Source organism: Chelonoidis abingdonii, chromosome 3, assembly GCF_003597395.2.
Source record: "Chelonoidis abingdonii isolate Lonesome George chromosome 3, CheloAbing_2.0, whole genome shotgun sequence".
In the NCBI taxonomy this organism is placed as follows: domain Eukaryota; kingdom Metazoa; phylum Chordata; order Testudines; family Testudinidae; genus Chelonoidis; species Chelonoidis abingdonii.
In genome coordinates this window covers 153,859,091-153,880,920 of record NC_133771.1, presented here as the reverse complement: position 1 = coordinate 153,880,920, position 21,830 = coordinate 153,859,091, and the positions used below count along the sequence as shown (strand labels likewise).

Here is a 21,830-nt window from a genome sequence, read left to right as displayed (position 1 = left end):
ATCGTGAGGGGGATGTGGAAGGCACTGGACTGCTACAGCACAGGATTTTGCAGCAGCCTGACTCAGGGCTGGCCCATTAGAGGGGGTGCGGCTGCAGAGCCACAGGGCTGAATGTTGTCCCCGCCATCTCCCACGCTCTTTCCTGGGGCAGCAGGATATGGGTAGGTGAGTGAGAAGGCCGCAGTTGGGTTGGCTGCTGCCGGAGAGCTAGGCGGAGCCACGCGCGTTCTTTCCAACCTGGGTTATTTGTTAATGCACGCTTAGCCATGACGAAACGCGCGGATTTGGAATCCGACGGCCGCTGGGCTCCAACTAGCGCTTTGCATGATGGGACTTGTAGTCCTCGGACAAGCATCCCCCAGCGTAGGAGCCCTATGCCGCTATCTGATGAAGTTTGTCTCTTTCCCCGCTCCATATCCTTTCGTTTCTTTAATTTTGCTGTCTCCAGGCGGCCAGAACCCTCCACATTCCAACGTGGGTTCTACAGGAGGGGTCCTTCGTGACAGGGCTTCCAGACACTGCCTGAAAAAATTTTTTTTCTTCATGGGGCCGTTACTGCCATTAAAACAAAAAATCGGACATTAAAAAAAATCACAAGTCGCACTGAAAGAAAAACAGAGAGTAGCGGAGACGTTAAAAGAACACAAGGCAGCGATGTGAGTTAGGCACCGCGTAGGGCAGCTCTCGGTACCAGGTGAGAGGGCAGGCCGGGGGCCTGCTCCCCTTTCCCCCCCCCCCCGCTCTGACATGCCAACCCGGCAATCGGCTTGGTAGCTGCTTGCGCAGAGTGCGTCGGGGGAGCCCCGTGCGGCAGGGAAGGGGGCGGGGAGCTGACGGGGTGACCCCCGGCCTGGCCAGGAGCGTGGCTGAGGAGCCCCCGGGCCCGGGGCTGCAGCTGAGCGGGGTGGGGTGAGGTGGCCTCGCCCCGGGCCCGGGGCTGTAGCCGGGGAAGGGGCTGGCGCGCTGGTGACTGACTCTGCTTTGCTGCGCAGGTGCCAGCTTTGTCCCTCGCAAGGAAACAGGCCGGTGGGTGCCAGGGCAGAGGATGGAGTTCGAGCTCATGGAGAGCGACATCCTGGAGTCGTTGGAGGATCTAGGGTAGGTGTCCTTCCCCGGCCTTCCGCGGGATACACACGTGGGACTGGCTGCCCCCTCTCGGCGCACCCAGCCAGAGCTGCGCTCGAGCGGGGGGAGGTGGATCTGCATTTGGTGGGTGACTTGACAGTTTCTGTGTGGGGGGTTGAGGCTGAAAACTCTTTGTGCTCCTGTTTCCGTGTTAGCTCCGGGTGGCTAATGTAACACTCGCCTATTGTTCCCTCGTCCATAGGCACATGTGAGGGGCTCCTCTAGGGGCAGAGGGAGAGGTGGGGTTTAGGGATTCAACTTCTTCAACGGAAAATCGTTGTTCTAGAACAAACTTGACTTCAGAGGTTTTGAAATGTCCGGGAAGCAGGCCTACAAGAGCTTTCTTTCTGCGGGAGAATTTGTCTGCTGTAGTTCAGCATGTCTGTTGTGTTCTCAGACTTAGTTGTCAGGGTCATGGTGCTCTGTCTGTTGATGGTACTTATTTGAATTCCACCAGTGCAGTATCTGAGGGATGGTCTACACTGGGAACTTGCATTGTAATCGCTACGTGTCTCAGGGGTGTGAAAAATTGACATGTGTGAGAGACATAGCTATACTGATCTAACCCCAATGTAAAATTCTTCCATCAGTCTAGCTGCCAACTCTAGGCCAGCTGGATTGCCTGTGCAGATGGGAGAACCCCTCCCATCTGCGTAAGTAGTGTCTACACTGAAACATTACAAGGGGCTGCTGCAGTGTTTTCAGTCATCACTTATCATTGCAGCATCATTGAGTGATGAGGGAGTACTATTATACCCATTTTACAGATGGGGGAACTGAGGCGTAGATAGACTGAGGCCCAAGGTCATACAGGAAGTCTGTGGCAGAGCAGGGAATTGAACATTGGTTTCCCAAGGCCCAGGCTAGTGCCCTGACCAGTGGAGAATCTTTCCTTTCTAGTTGAATTTTTAACAAGGGATGCCTTATTACAAATTGTTCATTAGGCACTGAAGTTAAATAGATGTTTTTAAAAACAAATGAACCAAACAGCTTTAAAAAGTTAAATATGTGGTTAAAATTCCCTTCTGCTTTAAGTTACTCAGCTTTCATTCCCTTGAATCTTATGATGTCATCACTTAATTAGTTCTCTGATCAACATATGCTTTCATGCTAACAGTGGAGGGAGAAGCAGGAGTAAAACCTTCCCTTCAGAGAAGAGAGGAAAATGAATGTGTAGGCTGTATACATTATGAAGAAGAATAAAAGGGGACAAGCCAATTTTTCCTTTTTCAGGTCATCTTTATAGCACGCTGGGCCAAATTCTTTATTCAGGGAGTACATTGATTTAACTTTCAATATCAATAGGAGGTTACACAGATGTAATGGAGGGCAGAACTTGGCCCAGTGTGGCTTTGTTGAGCCATCTAAACTAAACAAAAATGCTGTCAAACATGGATTACAAGAGGCTGGAGCAGCAGAAGTACAGCAACCAGAGCAGGGGCATTACTGGAGGGAAGAGGAGCAGAAATGTGTGTTATGGAGCATGGGGAGGCAGAGATTGAAGTTTCAGTCAGCAACCCAGAGATTGGATTGCTAGCTAAAGAGCTGCAGGAGTGGAGCCAGATTACGAGAGAGATGTTAGCTGGGATGGCATTTCTAGGGAAGGGGGAATTGCTAGGAGAATCAGAGAGTGGGCCTTTCACTTGGTAAGCTACTTAGGCCCTAATCCTGCAAAGATTTACTCGTGTGTAACTTTACACCCTGTGAGAAACAACCCAAATCTTTGCAGGATGAGAGCCCTCATATGCTGGTTGAGACATCTGTCATCTTTGACATCTATCGAGAGTTGACCGCACCAGTTGTCAAAGTAGACTGTCATTTGAGGTTTTACTTCTTCAAGGTATCAGAGTAACTTCAATTGTTTTTGAGGTTTCTTTGATTCCTTTTCAGATGGGTATATCACATCAAAACAATCTAGCACCTTTTATATTTAGCAGAGTACAAACATTAATCTGTGCCTTTACAGGGTTAGGGGAACTTGTTCTTCTTTTGTTGTCCAGAAAACTTATCTTCTAAAAGCAGCAAATAACTAAAACATGTTGCATTTAGAGTTGAATAAGATTCAGCTTTGACATAGTGCATACAACTGCCATGGTAGAATTGTGCCTACTTATGCCAGAACTGAATTTGGCCCATAATTCTCCATACAGAGACAACTTTTCACCTTATTAATGTCCATTTTTAAGTTTATATTCAACAGAAAATTATTCCTCCTTCATTACTTATATAACATCTATATCCAGTGTTTCTAATTTGCATTGTCTGGCAACCTAGTAAAAATATGAAAGAAATGACATTTTGGCAATAAAAAAAGGAGGGAGGCAATAGAACAGTCAGGCACTAGTTACTCAGCATATTATGAAGCAATAATTCCAGAGAGGTACTTTAGAATTGCAGAAACAATAGATCAATAAACTAATATCTGTGATAGAAGTTGCACTCCAAATTTTGGGAGCATTGCTCCAAATGAGAACATTTTGACTCGTGTCACATTTGTTTTACTCAAACATTTTTATTGTCCTGTTTCCTCGTAGTTAAACTCATGAATTTTTGTGACATTTCCCTGTATCTTCAACACTTCAGATATAATGGTGATATTCCCTTACATGTGCACATAGATGTTTTAAAAAAAAAAAAATCTGTATCAGAATTCAGTCACAATCTAGATGATTAATAAGTTGTGCTTTTAATTTTGTTTGCCAGTTACAAAGGTCCATTGTTAGAAGATGGAGCGCTGACTCAAGCAGTCTCTGGTGGAGCCAGTTCCCCTGAATTTACAAAACTCTGTGCTTGGCTGGTGTCTGAGTTAAGGCTATACTGTAAACTAGAGGAAAATGTGCAAGCTACTAACAGTAAGTAACCACAGCCCTGAGAACAAAATTGTGCAGTTAATGCACTTTTATAGATGTGTGTTCTATAGATTTGGGCTATCAGTAGTTAAATCAATTGTACCATAGAGTAATGTCTGCATCCTATCAGTTTTTGGATGTTTTCCACCTCATTTTTCAAGCTGTCCATCCAACAGAAGCTGAATTCATTGTTGGGATGAACTTGCTACTAAAGTTATTTTTTTCCTTTAACTGATTTTCAGAGATGAGTGTGTTCAGTTATTGAATACTTGCTTGTTTTGGGAGGAAACGAAGTTTTATTTATCAAAATTTCAAAATAATTTTTTTACAACTCTTTGAGGATCTGAGGTATTAAATTATATTTAAAATTCCACAGTGGATGCTCTAATAACTAGAGATTTGCCTCAATTTCCTATTTACTCTTTATTATCTTAAAGGGAAGACAGACAATGAATTATAAAATGCTCTGTGGGGGAGGACTTGGAAATCTGAAATTTGTCAATTTTTTAACTTTAATGGGGAAAAACTAAATAAAACTTTCAAGAAAATTTTTAAAACAATTTTGAGTTTTTAATAAGCTCTAATTCTGGCATTCTTCAGACTTATTTTATGTATCAGAATCCATATTTTATCTTTAAAGGGTATTCAACAGAATTCTGAGTATTTGTGGAATTGTATACGCTTTTTAAGCTATTTTTGTTACAAGTAACACCTAACCCTAATATTTTTCTTTCATTTTTCAGTTACAGACTTTTCTGTATTTTCCATTTGTTTACTTTGTACAATAATTTTCTCTGGTACAATTAATTTTCCCTTTTGTTAATGAAAGCATTTAACACTTCAACACATGAGATTTTTTTTTAGAAGGGAAATATAAAACCACACAGATTGGCAAATGGACTCTTAATGTAAAAAGAGAGTTTTAACTTGTAATCTACTCACTGTCCCTATATATCTCTTTGTTTCTCAGTGTCCTGTCTCTTTCTTTCTGTTCTTTTTCCCGCTGTTCCTTTTTTCAATATTTTTCCTCGTTTCTTCCTCTCTTTAGTGTGTTCTTTCCAATAATTCTCTTCGCCCTATATTTTATTCATTTTACTGAGAATACATTACTAATAGAGACAGTAAAAGATCTTGTATGTTATAAGGTTCCCACTTTAGGGGCTGAGTAAAAATAGAACTAAACTGGATCTTCATGCCTGTTCCTAAATTCTTAGGAGCTTGGGCAATGTAAAGGTTTATATATTTGTAGTGCTAGTAAGTGGTATCCTAATTTTGTCTGGTTTGGGCTTATAATAATATTTTCAAGTTGATGTCCCTTTTGTAAATGCTCTAATTTTAAACTCTTTTTTTTGCTATTCACACTTTGTACTTTACTCAGCTTAGGTGATGATAAGCTATTTTAGGCCTGGTCTATGCTAGGGGCGTAGGGATAGATCTAAGTTACACAACTTCAGCTAAGTGAATAACGTAGCTGAAGTTGACCTACTTAGATCGATTCACCGTGGTGAGTCGACTGCAGCCGCCCCCTCCCCCCCGTCACCTCTCCCTGCACCTCTCGCTGAGCTGGAGTACAGGAGTCGATGGGAGAGCACTCGGGGATGATTTATTGCGTCTAGACTAGACATACTAAATCGATCCCCGCTGGATTGATTGCTGCCCGCCAGTCCGGCTGGTAGTGAAGACATACCCTTGGTTTCACTCTAGTTCTTGGGCTCTAGCACAAGGAAACACTTCTTTTGTCAATCTAAATGTTGCACCTAAGCTACTTGACTGTCCCTCCTACTAAGAAAAAGTAAGTAGGTGAGGATCATAAATGTAAACTTAAAAAGAGTAGTCTTGTGGTTCTCTTGACCTTTCTTATCCTGCAATTCCTAATTATTCACTAAGAGTACTTCAGCCAAAATCATCTATATCTAAGATGCCTATTGCTCTGATATTTAAGTGACACTAAGATTCCACACAGATTCCAGATCGGGGTCTGTGATATCATTAGTTCCAACTTCTTTATATGGCTACTAAGTGAAAAGTTCCTAGACTGGGAAAGAAAGCAAATGGAAGCATAATGTGCAATCACTGAGAAACTACTTGTCCTCAAATCAGTCATGCTGAGTCCCAAGCTTTGAAAACCCAGAGGACATCTGTGGGTTTCACCCACAGCAATATTTTCTTTTTGATACTCCTTTAGCATGAATAACTCTCTGCTGTAGCTACAAATTTTTTTTTTAAACCAAATTACCGTGTTCTCCAAAGTCCTATAGTTCCTAATTAATTTATTATCACAAAATCAGGAAACTAAATATTTGAATTGCTTAAACAAGTTGCTTTTTTTAAAGGTCCAGATGAAGCAGAAGAGTTCCAACTTGAAGTGAGTGGTCTACTGGGGGAAATGAACTGTCCATATGCATCACTAACATCGGGAGATGTGACAAAACGCCTTCTCAATCAGAAGAACTGCCTCCTGCTGCTCAGTAAGTGAAAGGGAACATTTTTACAGAGGCCTGCTAATGCAAAGATTCCTGCTACTGTTCATTTTTATGATTCTGAGACAGAATAGTGATGGTATTGTTTTACTTGTTTCCCATAAAAGCAGTGAATAATTTTTCGGTAATTTTTAAGAATTTCAGTTACATATTTTCTGTTGCATTTCAAAAGGAGGCCAAAATCCAAACAAAAGAATAGAAGGAGTCACATTACACTGCCAAGTCTTAAAATTTTTTACCAGCCACTTACTAGTCAGTATCTAGTAGAAAAGATTTAAGGGTGGGAGAGCACCTGTGAAGAACAGGGGCAATGACCTGGTGAAAAGCCTATTGCATTCCTCTCTACAAGATGCTGGGAAGAGGGAAGCATGTTGAGATCCCTGTCAGGGTAAAGACCTTGAACCTTGCTCAGAGGGTTACTTTTTGTATCGGACTCTGACGGGTAGATCTGTCATCAGTTTGAATCCTCTGTCATGGCCTTCTACCTGACACTTGGGACAGGGTGCATAGGTGTTGGACGGTTAAGAACTTTCCCTCTTCCACATCCCTAAAACCTATCTCAAAGCCTGACTTTTAGGGAGAGGAGTAGCCTCAGTTTTTCTGTGTCAGCCTTCTCCATAAATAGCCCCTGTATCTTTTTCTGCTGTTTGGAAGCAGCAGAGTAAAATGATATTCTTAATTTCTTCACATAGTATCCCCATTGTATTTTGGAACAGAAGAACTCTAAATTACTGTTGAGTTTTCTAAGTGAAATTAAAGAGAAAATGTACCATTAAATATGTCTCATTTTAATTCAAACTGTAAAAATTATGGGAATCACAAACTAAGGTTACATAATCAAATCTGACATTTAAACATAATGCTGAATTCTTATACATAAGCAGACACTTCACAAGATTCTGTTTGTGGGGTTGTTGGTTTTTTTGGGGAGGGGGTGTAAATCCCTGACTTGCAGTATGCTGTCTTCATGTGAAAAGCTTTGCAGAGTTCTCTACAGTCAGCTTCAGCATCAGTTCCTGCTTTCTTTACAGTGTCTTCAGCTGCGATTGTTTTAACTGTTTCCGAATTCCTAGCTCCCCAGTTCCTTGGATGATCTCCAGTCCTGGTTCCCCTGCCAATCTTTCATTTATACCTCTACCTTTCCCACTTTTTGACTCAAGACTTTAGTGAGTCCTATGAACCTGGTTGTAAATCCATGTGCTAGCCTCTTCTTGTTTTTTTTCCCCCATGTTCCCGATCCACACTGCTCACCCTGCACAGGCCTTGCAGGGGAAGAGCCATGCTCTGTTAGACCAGGGGTCGGAAACCTACGGCACGTGTGCCAAACATGGCATGCAAGCCGATTTTTGAGTGGCACGCTGCTGCCTGCCGCGGTCCTGGCCCACAGCCCCATTTGCTCCCCCCCATCCCCCCCGCCTCCTTGCGGGGGCAGGAGGCAGAATCTTGGTCCTGTGACAGCCAAGCTTCTCCCTTCCCCCACTTCTTCCCCCAGTGTGCTGCTTTCCTGCCCCATCTCCTCTCCTTCCCTGCACCGATCATCTGATGGCCCTTGCGAGGGGGAAGAGTGGCAATGTACTCGCTGCTCTGTAGAGGAGGCAGAGAAGAGGTAGGGACGGGGCCTTGGGGAAGTGGGTGGAACAGAGCATATCCCTTCCAGCCCTCTGCCATGAGCTGCAGGGGGCTGGCATCACCCCCACAAGCTGAGCACCCTAGACCTCTGCCCTGACCCTGGAACCGCCCCCCACACCCAGCCTTCTGCCCTGCACCCCCAACACGCCCCCAGCTCTCTGCCGTGACCCCTGAACTCCCCCCAGCCTTCTGCCCTGCACCTCAGCCCTCTGCCCTGACGCTTGAACCCCCCCCACACCCAGTCTTCTGCCCTGCACTCCCCCAGCCCTTTGCCCTGACCCCTGAACCCCGCTATACCTCCCAGCCCTCTGCCCTCACTCCTGAAAGCCCCCAGTCTGGGGTCCTGACTGCCAGCCCCTTGCCAGCTGGCATCCCGGCCGCAGGCCCCACTCAGCCCGCTGCCGACCTAAGTGAACACAACCCCAGGCTGGCAGCGAACTGAGCATGCTGGCGGCGTAAGATCAGCTTTTTAATTTCATTTTAAATGAAGCCTCTTAAACATTTTGAAAACCTTGTTTACTTTACATACAACAATAGTTTAGTTATATAATATAGACTTATAGAAAGAGACCGTCTAAAAATGTTAAAATGTAGTACTGGCATCCGAAACCTTAAATTAGAGTGAATAAATGAAGATTCGGCATGCGTCTTCTGAAAGGTTGCCGACCCCTGTGTTAGACGTATAATAAAATCTACTGGAGTGGGGCTTCTCAGCAGGACTGCCAGTTACCACAGATGCCTCCGCCTTAGAGCTTCCCCTTCTCGGTGGTCCCATCAGGACCACATACTCCTACCCAGTGATTGTTATAAATATGAGCTGTCTTTGGATTCAAAAATTAAAGTCCGAAATCTTTCTAAAATGTTCTGTTTGTGCCTTTATCACTTATAAGTACACCTCTACCCCGATAGAAAACAAATTCGGATATAACGCGGTAAAGTAGCACTCTGAGTGGGCGGGGCTGTGTGCTCCGGCGAATCAAAGCAAGTTCAATATAACGTGGTTTCACCTATAACGCGGTAAGATTCTTTGGCTCCTGAGGACAGCGTTACCTCGAGGTAGAGGAGTACTTTAATTCTTAGTAATTTTAAAATTGCATGTATCTTGCTCCTGAAATCTAATTTTCTTACCCCAGCATACCTCATCTCAGAACTGGAAGCTGCCAGAATGCTCTGTGTGAACACCCCTCCAAAAAAAGCACAAGAAGGAGGTGGTAGCGAGGTCTTTCTGGAGCTAAAAGGCATTTGTATTGCATTAGGCATGTCCAAGCCTCCAGCCAACATAACTATGTTCCAGTTCTTCAGTGGAATCGAAAAAAAAGTAAGATCCAAAGGAACAAAAGTACAATATTGGAGGAGTATTGCTTTCATTTAAATTTGCTCCATTGCCTCTTGTGAAACTTTTCTAGCATTGGGGGGATTAATATGATTTACAGAATGCGCTATGAGTCACAAAGAAATTGTAGATATTAAAGGTCTTCTTCACTGTTAAGACCTGAGGTCAGGGTTCTGTATATCTTGCACAAAGGCTTTGGCTATCTCATTACCATGAAAGGTTCTGTATTCTTTATACTGCTGTGGGTCTTTGAGTCATCACCTGCTGCTGGTGTTTCTCAGAACCACTGAACTTAGGTCTTGGCAAGTAAGTTAAGGAGAAACTTATTTTTTATTACTATTTAGCTATATAAACAACTTTTTTAAAGGGACCTATCATCTTGAAATCTAGTCAGTTAAAATTATTATCAAGCGAACACCTACTCTAGAGTGCCCTTGTCATTTCTTGTGACTTTAATTACATTTGCCTTATTTAAAAAAAAAAAAAAAAGTGTGTTCTCACCCTGTTGCTCTTTGAAAGAGCAAAGGGAAAGCTGACTATCTGGGGGAAACAGTGAAACTGAATGTGTGGTCAAAAACACAAACTGGGGGGAAAAAAAGGAAAATATTTGTTCTTTGTTATAGTAATAGCTTTTTTAAACAAAAATGTAACTTTCTTACATTATCTGTTCCTTAAAGTTTACATAATTACTAAGGTCTCAAAATCCCCTTTTAGAAGCCTTTTAGGAATTTCTGCTTCAGCTGAGTCAAAGTTGCTAGAAAGTGACTCCTTTAGAAGTCTTTTTAAAGAGCATTTGGCTTTCCAAACTTGTTTTCTGGCAGTTGCCCTAATTTAGGAGGGGAAAGATAGTGTGAACTCAGGAGATCACAGTTCTGTTGCTGGGTTTGTCGTGGTTTTGAGACTTCACGAAAGTCAGTTTAAGATCCCTGTGTCTCCATTTTCCCATCTGTACAATGGAGAAGATGCTTTATCTCACATGGATGAACTCATTAACATTGGCAAAGTTTTTTCTGATGGAAGGTGCTTTATAGATAATTCTTTTTGTATTTATGTCTGTATGATCAGAATCTTTTATGTAAAAATGACATACTAGAGTTCATACGTTTAAAAAATTTCATAATTAACTTCCCTTTCACTTTTTTGCTTGGTTCACAATAACAGGCAACACTAAGTCTATTAAGCTTAAAAGGATACTGTTAAGTCAGTTTAGGCCCCAAAGTCATCTTGTTGTGAAAACAGACTGAAAGCCTAATGGGATGTTTCAGTGAATTTTTAAAAAAACGATAAGCAGAAACTTATTTTTCAGGGAATTTGCAGTGTTTGCAATCCAAACCTTGGTAGTATTTAGAAACCAAAATGTGAAGCTGATTAGATACTGACTATAAACAAAAGTGAAATGTAGTGGTCAACTTTCTTTGACAAAATCTGAATGAAAGACAAAAACTAAAATAGCATAAGGAGTGAAAAGTTTAGACTTGACTATACAGTGATAATAGTAACACATAGAAAAGGAACCTAGAGGTTTTCTTGTTTGTAATATGCAAAGTTTAATCTGACAGTGTAGCATCTGAAATAGAGCTGTATATTCTCTTTTATGCATTCCAAAGTCTCTACTATTGGAAATCAGAGGTTGCTGTAGCTGGCAATCTTGTTAATCATGCATATGACAAATATGCAGCTTGTTTAAATCAACCATTAGTTCTGCTGTTCTGGATATATTGGGTTTTTTGAACTACTAAGCAAAACAGATAGGAATTGGCAATGTGTGTAGTAATAAGTAGCACTTACAGTCATAAAGAATGATTATGAAACAGACAGGTACCTAGAATTATAAACTTAGAAATCTTTCAGTTGACATCCAGTTTTCCAGAAACTTCTTTGGAACAACATTTTGTAAATCAGAAAGATATTTATATGCAATTCTGGTGGTTGTAAAGGGCATGTTCTGGCACCGACAGAGATGGGTAGGAAAAGTTTTCTAAATTATGAGAAGACCAGGGTTGCATTTGCCGCTATACTGAAAAGGTGAAAACAGCTTTCTTGAAATGGTTTGTACTTCATGAAATGTACAAATTACCATCTGGTAGGAAACCATATGCAAAATGTAAAACTTAACAAGGAAAACAAAGAGTTTGGATAAAGTATCACTTCTTTTATGAAAGTGGCTTTATTTGGGGTGTGACTTGCAGAGTCACTGTTCACCTACAGTTCCCATTGATTTCAGTGGGAGCTGGAGGTATTCAGCACCTCCGGGAAACCAGGCCTTACATCTTTGTAGGCCACTGAAGAGAGTATTTGCATAAATTCAGAGACATGACTTGCAATAATGGAAAGAGGCAGTTTCTTTGTGACTCATTGACCCAGTTTTCCTCCAGTCCAAGTGTTTATCCCATTTCTATACCTGTGTTCTTAGTAGTTTTGAGATGGGAAAGATGGTATAGTAGCTGCATACAAATCATTTGATCAGCATATCATTTAAATAAACATATTGAAGAATTTTTTTTATTACAAGAGGGGCCCTTTTTAGATCCTCTTTCCATGAAGTCTTCATATAAAACATATTCTGGAATTGAGAAAGCTATGAAGTAATTTATATATAGGATAGTTTCTGTGTTTAAAGGGAAATAGATCTCATCAAATGTATGATTGTCCATTTTAATCACAGATGTTTCATATCTCTGAGGTCATAATGCAGTCTGATCTTTGTATGTATTTTCTCTACCTTTTATCTAATATTACTATATTACTTGTAACAATAAGAGTTAAGAATTTTCAGACACAAATGTGATTGAGATGTGATTGGATCTTTATATAGCACAATGTATTTTGGACAGTTCTGTATCAAAACAGGCTCCCCCCTGCCCCCCCCCCCCGTGTTTCCTGTATAATGCCCAGTCCCTCCCTCTCTACATCTGATTTTTGAAAAACAGTGTTTATGGCCACTGTAGCATGTTCACAATATATTTTATTACAGCTAAAAGAAACCTTAGCAAAGGTTCCGCCTGGCCATGTTGGAAAACCTTTACTGAAAAAACCATTGGGACCAGCTCATTGGGTAAGGAACCAAGTGTGTAAGAGACTTTTTGTCTCCTGTATCTGGTAGCATTACCAAATACTTTGTGGGTTTGTTTGGTTAGTTGGTTTGTTTTGTTTTAAATCAGTTATCTTGAGTACAGACTCCTGGCAAAAGATAGACAAGAATTCCCTTTAGCGCTAAATGTCTGCGTTTTTGCCCTAGCAGGGACCATTGCTTGCCACCCTGAGAAGCCATAATGTTTCCAGTGGTATCTTGTCTTTTTTTCTGATTATGAATCATAAAGGAACATCTTGTTGCTGCATGAGGCTGCCTTGTCTCTGCTGCATCATAGGCTCTAATCAAGATCCTTATACAATATTTCAAACAATTATCCAAATACTGTTTTTTATTCTTAGCACCACATCTCTTGCCTTAAAGACACCTATTTTAGTTTTGAGGAGCTGGGGACTTCAGACTCCCTAGCACTTGAGGGTATAAATCCTTGCATTTCTTTGAGTTTATACCTTGTTCATATTTTTCTCCTCCTTACTTGTTTGCTTTGGAAATACTGGAGGAAGCAAACCAGCAGCTTGAAAAAAGTGCCAAATTTCATACCTTGTGAACAACATTGAACACTGTGCTGATAGGAGACTGTACTTGGGCTGCCATGAAGAAGGTAGAGCTTTCATGGCCATCAGGGAAGCAGTGTTAGCAGCTGGGGCTTGCATTTGAGGCCCAATTCCATGACTGGAGAATATTAATAGGTAGATAATTGTGTGCTAAAGTCAAATCTGTGTTTAATATCTGAATCTGTTTATACCATTGAGTCTGTCATGTATTGTTGCAGTAAGAAAATAATCTAGTGTGTGTGTCACACTCATGAATCTTCATTTCAGGAAAAAATTGAAGCAATTAACCAAGCCATAGCCAATGAGTATGAAGTTCGGAGAAAACTGTTAGTGAAACGTTTGGATGTAACTGTGCAGTCGTTTGGCTGGTCAGATAGAGCTAAGGTACAAATTGCTTTCTATAAACATGCTGAACATGCAGATCACTTATGCTTTATATAAAATATCTTTTTGAAAATGACATTCCTTGCACTTAATGGAAAACATCCCCTGATGTAATATTTTTGGTTTATGGATTTCTGAAGTTTACTACTGAGTAAACTGACTACAAAATTTTGTTTAAAACTGATTATTGTTATATGATTTAGTAACTACATATGTGCCTATAACTATGTATAGAGAGCAAAAAATAAAGTTAAATGGATAAGTAGAAGAAAAAATACCAGGGATAAGAGGGGATTGCTAATGTGACAGTGAATGAGAAATCTAACAATCTGCCTTTAGAACCAAGATTAGAATCTCTTCTTTGCATTGTTTCTGAAGAATTGTTAGTGAATCCGCCTTCTGATCACCTCTTTACTTAGTACCAAAGTCTGTGCTGTCCGCTGAAGTGCTGACTTTTCCCCAAAATCAAGCTGCATCTGCAAGCCCAGATCCCTAGATACATTATTGTTATATAAGGCTGTCTTGAATGTTTCCATGCACTGCAATCTGCTCTGTCATCCTGGCTGTTAAATAATATTTTGGTATATATTTATGTTCTTAAATTGTACCATGGACTGTGATGGTGACTTCAACCCCTTCTGAAGTTAATTGGGTATGATCATTCTAGTTTCCAAACTATCTGATCTCCCCTATGACAAAATTCCAAATATATTGATAGCTAAAATTAGGAATGATTATTTTAAACATAGCATGACAAGCATTATAAATCTGGCTTCTGAAATTATCATTATTGTCTAAACAAGGTCCATAATGGTGCAGTTAGTTAGCACTACCACATAAATTAGGTGGCCATCAACGTAGGTGAGTTTCATAGCCAGATGATGTAGAGTCACATGTCCAGTGTCTTTTGACTAAGTAAGTTACTTAAAAATCAAGATCTTAAAAATAAATTGTTCTGTATTTATCTTCTCTCTGGCTTGGGATCCTCTACCATCACACAGAGAGAGCTATAGGTGTCACACAAGTGATGAAAGGGAGAGGGGATACGTCAGGTTTCACTGACAAACATGGAAGAGCTATTTAATACTTCAAGTGTTTCCACAAAAACTGAAAGTGAGCAGTGAGTTTTGGACTGTGTTAAAAACACCTGGGGACTGTGGCTGTGTTATGGTTTTGCAAAACCTGCCTTTTTTTTCAAAAGAAATATCTTGCGGGGGTGTCACAGAGTCACCGGGCGATGCTCTGAAACTGCTCCCCACAAAGCCAGTCAGGACTTTGGGGAGCCTCCTCTCCCTTGGAGCAGACTTGTTCAGGGCAAGAAGCTCACACGTCTTCACCTCCTGGGTCTCTCCTTGGAGCATTCAGCATCCTCTGCCCCTCCGTGGGCTTCCCACAGCGAGCCCACCCAGGCGGGGTCCTGGGGAAGCCACAGGGTTCTGCACCCCCACTTTGCAGTCAGACGTGACTCTCAGCCAGCAAAACAGAGGTTTATTCGATGACAGGAACAGGGTCTAAAACAGAGCTTGTAGATACAGCGAACCGGACCCCTCGGCCGGGTCCATTCTGGGGGGCAGTGAGCCAGACCCCCAGGTCTGCACTTCACTCCTCGTCCCCAGCCAGCTCCAGACTAACAACCCCCTCCAGCCCCTCCTCTCTGCTCAGCCCCTTTCCCGGGCCAGGAGGTCACCTGATCTCTTTGTCTCCAACACCTTCAGCTGGCACCTTTGCAGGGGAGGGGCCCAGGCCATCAGTTGCTAGGAGACAAAGGGTCAGGCATTTAGGTGCACTGGCCCTTTGCTCTGCCAGATACTTAAGAACTGCCTAGGGGACACTGAGGCACCAACACAGTATTCAGAGAAAACATTAAGCACATTCCCAGTTCATCACAGGGGGCTCCAAGGTTTGATCAGCTGTTCAAATGTAGTTCAGGAAAAGCATAGTGGTGTTCTCTGTATTTTCAGTAGAAATTTATTGAAAGAGCTGTTATGACAGCAACAAGGGATGACTAAGGACAATGTCTGGGCTGGGGAAATAGCATGGACTGCGTGTGAGCTTGCAATTAAACTATGTAGGGAAAACCATGTGCACAGTATCTAAGCACTGGCAATATGTTATATTTAAAATTTATTCTCCTAGCAACTTTCAAAGATATGGTATTAATTTTAAAATATGAACTTTTAAAAACTCCATTTAATAATTTCATTAAGAAGTAAAGAATGCAGTGGTGGTAACTAATTGCTTAATTGTACAGATAGAAACTGAATAGATTTCACATTTGATGACAAATAACCTTGTTTTCTTAGCTGACTTGCATTATATCTTATGTATTTGAGATTTGTAAGGTTAAAGAAATAATTAGTGCAAGAATGCTAAAATATTATGGCTGTTCTGTATATTGAATGTGTATTCACCTCAAGGTTAGCTTCATACAAGATTACAGGTGTTTGGATTGTAAGTCAAAAATGGAAAAACTTTGTATTGTACTCCTGTTCTTTTTCCCAAGCTATTCTGTTCTTTCTGTCTTTGCTTAGTGTCAGGTAATAATGTAAGGGTGTCATTCAGTTTTGCTATCTTTATGGTAAACATTTTACCTTTAGCTGCCAATGTAAAAGTGTAAAGTTGTTTGGTTTTCAAAAAGAATATTTTACAGTGCTTTGTTTGTCCCTGAGTAACCACTTTGATCTACCCACTACAGCTCTTATCATTCCTGTTTCCTGCCTTGAAGGGGAGCTATAGATGGGAAAACTAAAATTTAAGTCAAGTCACCCTAAAGATGTTAAAATATCAGGAGTTCAGCTAGGAGAACAGCTACTCCCATCCACCTGCCTTCTCCCAGTGTTGTCCTCCCCAGACGATCCACTGTTCAGTTACACCAACTATTCAGTACACCCCGTTATTCCTTTGCTCCACACCTTTGTTATTCCCTCACTGTCCTTTATCCCCAGTTGCATCTCTGATCCTATTCAGTTTGCGCTCAGTCTTGATGATACACTAGTCAAAGTTAGATGCAGCTAACTTGTGGTTGTAGTGAGCATGTTACTTGGGAGGGCGGGGGGACATTGCCATAGGTACATTTGGGAAGGAGGTCAAGAGAGCAAGCTGTTAATGACAGAAAGCAATAGGGAAGGATGCAAATGAGAAAGTAATAAGCTGGTATTTTCTCCCAGCTGAACTTCTGACTGCTCATCTTCAGAGTGACTTACCTTTATTTGCCTGTAATCTCTCTTATTTTAAGTAGTTTTTTAACTTTCATTACCTTGGTCAATTGTAGCTCCCCTCAAACACAGGAAACAGGAACCGCTGATGGCAGCGGAAGCAGCATGTGAACGAGAGTGGCTTCTTAGGAAAAAAACGAGGTAAAATATTCCTCTTTTAACTAAATGTTAAAAAAAAGAAAGCTACAACCTTGAAAATTGGCATTGCAAGTTACAGGGAAAGCATTTTTCAAACAGATTCTGCAACTCTTCAAAATGTCCAGTAACCTTACCAGCCCATGCACATCTATTTACCTGTAGACTATCATAATTGATAAAAACATGAATATTTTACTAGCCTATCAAACAATTTACACACACCAGGCAAGGAGAAATGTGAAAGGTTGTATCATATGTAGTAACCACCCACCCTGTCAAATGACACACGGACACACTATTTAATTAGAACGATGTAAGGAAACTGGACAGTTATGTATTTCAGTAGATGACTTGAGGACGGTGCCCAGAAGAGGTTTTTTGACCATTCAGAGGACCCATCATCAATTCATTGGTCTACAGACTCTTTCGTTCCTGCCCTCTTTGGAATATACCGAGTTTGTACCCACGGAAATTATACCTAGCAGAGAACAGGAAACAGGATTATAGCAGCAGTTCGGAAGAGTTAAATAGATTCCTGTTATTTAGTACAACAGGTGACATATTTAAGAAGTTGTCATATGCAAAGCAGTAAATAGCTTTGGCTGATTTAAATAACAGTTAAAACTGAGATGTTAAACACGATAGCCACATATTATCCCAACGTAATGAAATCTGATTATGGTTCAACAAACCGTAACAGACCATCCCTAAAATAAGTGATCTCTTTCCTTTTTATGACCACCTACACATTGGTATTATGTAATTAGGTGCTTTACAGACAAATGAGACATCATCTCTGCTTCAGAGATCTTACAGTGTACGGACGTTTATGGCTAATTTATGACTTGAGGGATGTTTAAAAAAAAACATCGACTGTTTAGGAATTGTGTGTGTGCAAAAGGAAAAGGAGATGTATACTATCCGAATCAATAACTTTCATTGGCGTTGTGTATTAATTAGCTGGAATTCTTTTTCTAACATAGGTAACTGATAATCCTGACTGCCTACTCAAGACAAATACATAAATGCAGAATAACAAAATAACTTTCTGTCACTTTAACAATTTTCAGCTGTAACAAGAAAATGTGTGCAAAGTAACATTTTGGCAATCAGGTTAGAATTATCACACTCTTGTGACTAGAGTGAAAAAATAACTTGGCTCACGCAGTTCTTGTTACAGTAATCCTTAAATTCAAATAAAATGGTTCTGAACCATTTTGATATTCCTCTTGTATTTTAATTAACAAATTTATTTTTATCTAGTTTGTTTATTGATCTGGATCTTTTGGCTAGACACTGTCACATATTGATTTCTTTAGCTAATTGAATCATTTGTTTTTCTTTCCTCCAACAGAGTCAAACAGAGAAACTGGCTAAAGTCTACCAACCCAAACGTGCCCTCTTAACTACCAAGTGCACTATTTCCATTGCTCACCTCTTGGCAGCTCGGCAAGATTTGTCAAAGATTATGAGGACGAGCAGTGGGTCTATCAGACAAAAGACTGTGTGTGCCGTTAATAAGGTGTGTCTTCAGTGACTGCTCTGAGATGGCAAATGTAACTTTGTATCAGGCTATGAACGTTGTCATTTCATTTGAAAAAGATTTTTGTCCCAGTGAGAGAGTGAGTGTTTTAAACACAATAATATTCTGTATTTTTCGTCAAAGTAAATGTAAACTTGAAAATATGCAATGAGAAATTTATCTTCTTACTGCTGATTCCTATGCACCAAAGCAAAGTGCATAGTGTATTTTGAATTAGTTTGTAATTTTAGGAATTGTAACTTCTAATATTTAGGGTCAAATTCTGATACACACACTGAATAATATCATACTCCACAAGCACCCCCTTTGCTTTCAGTGGGACTCATCCTGGTGTGTGATCCTATTCTGTGTGAGTAAAGGGTTCATAATATCTCCCTTAAAATCCAGTGTTACAGTTGCACTTCATAGTCATTCCGCACAGGGAGTGAGAAAGCTGTGAGGAAGCTACTTGTATATTTGTGGTGTTATCATTTCACTATCAGGGTTGCAGGTGTTGATGTTGCTCTGACGTCATTAACATCACATCTAGAATAAAGTGAATGCAATCATTTAATTGTATAGATTTTAATTAGATGGGGTATAAATCTGTTTGCAAAATCAGTGTTTTGCTATTTAGATTCTCGTATGAGTTCTGATTAGATTAAATTTATATAGTCAAGGTGCATATTTTTTTAAGAGCAAGTGTTGTCGTGGAAAGAATATTGCATACATTAAGGAATTACACATGCTCCTCCAAATCCTTTTTTTCCCCCTGAGAATTCAAGCTAATCAGACTAACTTGTACCCTGAACTTTAGTCTTATTAACATTACATTATAGTGGATCGGTTCTTCGAAAGTTAACATGGAATGTCACCCACGAAGAACTAAAGAAAGTTTGTGTTTCAGTAGCACTCAGTGACTGCAGTCAAGATTGGGTTTTGTTGTACTGAACTGTGTACAAACAGTCCCTACCCCAAAAAACTTGTATCTTGGGCCTATTTAGACAACAGCAAGGAGGTGTAGAAGCCAAAAGGAAAGAAGTGGGCAGACAAGGATGATAGTAATAGGAACAAGGTTGCATATACTATTCACTAGGAACATAAGATTTGCCACACTGGGTTAGACTGGTGATTGCATGATATTAGAACTCTTTAAATAATCTTTTTCTTACCTTTACAGGTATTAATGGGCAGAGTACCTGACCGAGGGGGCAGACCAAATGAAATCGAGCCTCCACCTCCTGAGATGCCACCATGGCAGAAAAGACAAGATGGTCCTCCACAGCAAAGTGGAGGCAGAGGAGGAAGAGGTGGCTATGAATCATCATATGGAGGAAGAGGTGGTTATGAACAAGGGGGTCATGACAGAGGAGGGCGAGGAGGTTATGATTCGTCGTATGGAGGACGAGGAGGTTATGAACAAGGGGGTCATGAACGAGGAGGTCGAGGAGGAGGACGGAGTGGTTATGACCATGGAAACAGAGGGGGAGGAAGAGGAAACAAGCACCAAGGAGGCTGGACAGATGGTGGAGGAGGCGGCTATCAGGACAGCAATTACAGAGATAGCAACTACAGAGATGCAGGTTTTCAAACAGGTGGTTACCATGGTGGCGGTGGTGGCTACCAAGGAGGTGGCTATGGAGGCTATCAGTCTTCTTCATACACAGGAAGTGGATACCAGGGTGGTGGTGGCGGCAGTAGCAGCGGTTACCAGCAAGACAACAGATACCAAGACGGTGGGCACCATGGCGATCGAGGTGGTGGGCGTGGAGGAGGGAGAGGTGGCCGTGGAGGCCGCGGTGGCCGTGGAGGCTGGGGAGGCAGAGGTGGACAGAACTTTAATCAAGGTGGGCAGTTTGAGCAGCACTTCCAGCATGGAGGCTATCAGTATAATCAGTCTGGATTTGGACAAGGAAGACACTTTACTAGCTGAGGCTACTAAATCTTACACTTCAGCAGAGCTCAAGTAATAGAAACCTAGTTTCAGAGGCCTGATCTAATGCTTCTTGAATTAGTACAAGACCATATGTGGCAGGCTAAGATCCTCTCTGGGTGAGAGGTCTTGCTCGGTTCCCATACAACTCTGATTTTGTTTTTGTTGTTTGACTGAACTAAATATATAGCCACTCTTCACTGGGATTAACCAAACCTTAAACCAATAGCTTAGCTTTTTAGATGGAATCCCTTTGATCAAATCATTTTGTTCTGAAATTATTACCCTCCTGTGTTTGCCTTCCATTCTGGGGGTATATATACTGACACTAGCAATGCTTTTCTGGTCAGACTTGTAATACACACACAGCATTGAAAATTTATTAAACGATCTTTTACATGTTCTGCATTTCTCTTTTTAAATATTCTTTAGTGTATATGTTCCAAACGCAGTTTTGAGTATTGCTTTTGATTTACTGCCCTGTCACCTTAATCAAGAAAAGGTTTCTCACTCATGCTCTCACATACCTGCTTTCAAACTGCTTTCTAACTCATAGGTCTGTTGTATCTATTATATGAGCTCTACTGCAGATACCACATTCAGTAGCGTTATCTTCCACTAATTGAAAATTGTATCTCCTGCTCAACTCTGGAGATCTCACCTGCGGCCAGAATCTGCAAAGATCATTTTGAAACCAAGCTAAGTTGTGAACCGATAGTGTATGTAGGACTGTAGTTAAGTATAGCAATTCAAACTGACCTGCATCCATCCAAAACAAGTTGCTCCTCTTACAAACCTAATTTTTACTTGAAATCAGCTAGAAGGAACAGCAAACTGAAATCTGTTTTATGCACGAATTAATACCACTGGCTCAGCAAATTCCGGGCAATTTGTTTTGGGGGTTGCTTTTTTTTTTTTTTTTAAATTTTATTTTTTGAAGAAATGCACTACGGCCTGGAAAGACTAATTCCTGCCTAGAGGAAGCCCTTTTACTATTGCTGCAGAAAATGAAGCCTGGCTGAGTTTGATGTCTTGACATTTTTTTCCTTTACTGAAAGCCACATAATGCTTCTTGCTGGGATTTTGTGTACATAAACATTGTCAAGCTGTGAAAGAAAATGGCTGAAGGTGTGCTGTTGTATAAAAGGTGAGCAATAAAAGTATCTGTATGTTCTCCAGTTTGTTTGGTTTTCTTTAAATCATGGTAAGGTCTAAAAGAATTGTTTTGTAGCAGGAAATTTACAGAGTTCCTGGCCAGGTATTTTAAGCATGAGATGAATTCTGCATCTCGACATTTTCAAACCAAGACTGACAAGATGCCTTTCTGGAAGTCATGCTTTAGTCAGATACAAGTTATTTGACTTAATATGGGGGTAACTGGCTGAAATTCTATAGCAGGGGTTGGCCATCTATGGCACACGTGCCAGACACAGCACGCAAGCCGATTTGGAGTGGCACGCTGCTGCCTGCCGCAGTCCCAGCCCCCTGCCCATTGCTCTCCCCTGTGGGGGCAAGACACAGAATCTTGGTCCTGCGGCAGCCAAGCTTCCCCCTACCCTACTTCTTCCCCCAGCGTG

General features: G+C 41.1%; 1 protein-coding gene across 3 annotated transcripts; it reads left to right on the top strand.

The window, feature by feature from the left end:
• The first annotated feature begins 637 nt into the window (after positions 1-637).
• Positions 638-21,431, top strand: FAM98A (family with sequence similarity 98 member A). Of its 3 annotated transcripts, none has more exons than XM_075064236.1 (9): positions 638-656; positions 993-1,098; positions 3,829-3,977; positions 6,308-6,442; positions 9,217-9,401; positions 12,391-12,471; positions 13,329-13,445; positions 18,153-18,320; positions 19,501-21,431. In XM_075064236.1, exons 2-9 carry the CDS (start codon positions 1,046-1,048, stop codon positions 20,251-20,253), a joined length of 1,641 nt encoding a protein of 546 aa, XP_074920337.1. In that variant the 5' UTR covers positions 638-656; positions 993-1,045; the 3' UTR covers positions 20,254-21,431. The 3 variants fall into 3 exon arrangements, with proteins under 3 accessions (XP_074920337.1, XP_032626303.1, XP_032626304.1); XM_032770412.2 differs by lacking the exon at positions 638-656 and adding an exon at positions 686-787; XM_032770413.2 differs by lacking the exon at positions 638-656 and having other exon boundaries at positions 834-1,098.
• Positions 21,432-21,830: the final 399 nt, after the last annotated feature.

Excerpts from the sequence above, each read along its gene's own strand:
- FAM98A (XM_075064236.1), top strand. The coding sequence starts at position 1,046 with ATGGAGTTCGAGCTCATGGAGAGCGACATCCTGGAGTCGTTGGAGGAT. Across the intron at positions 9,402-12,390 it reads TCAGTGGAATCGAAAAAAAA|CTAAAAGAAACCTTAGCAAA; the intron begins GTAAGATCCAAA and ends ATTTTATTACAG. Across the intron at positions 18,321-19,500 it reads CTGTGTGTGCCGTTAATAAG|GTATTAATGGGCAGAGTACC; the intron begins GTGTGTCTTCAG and ends TTACCTTTACAG.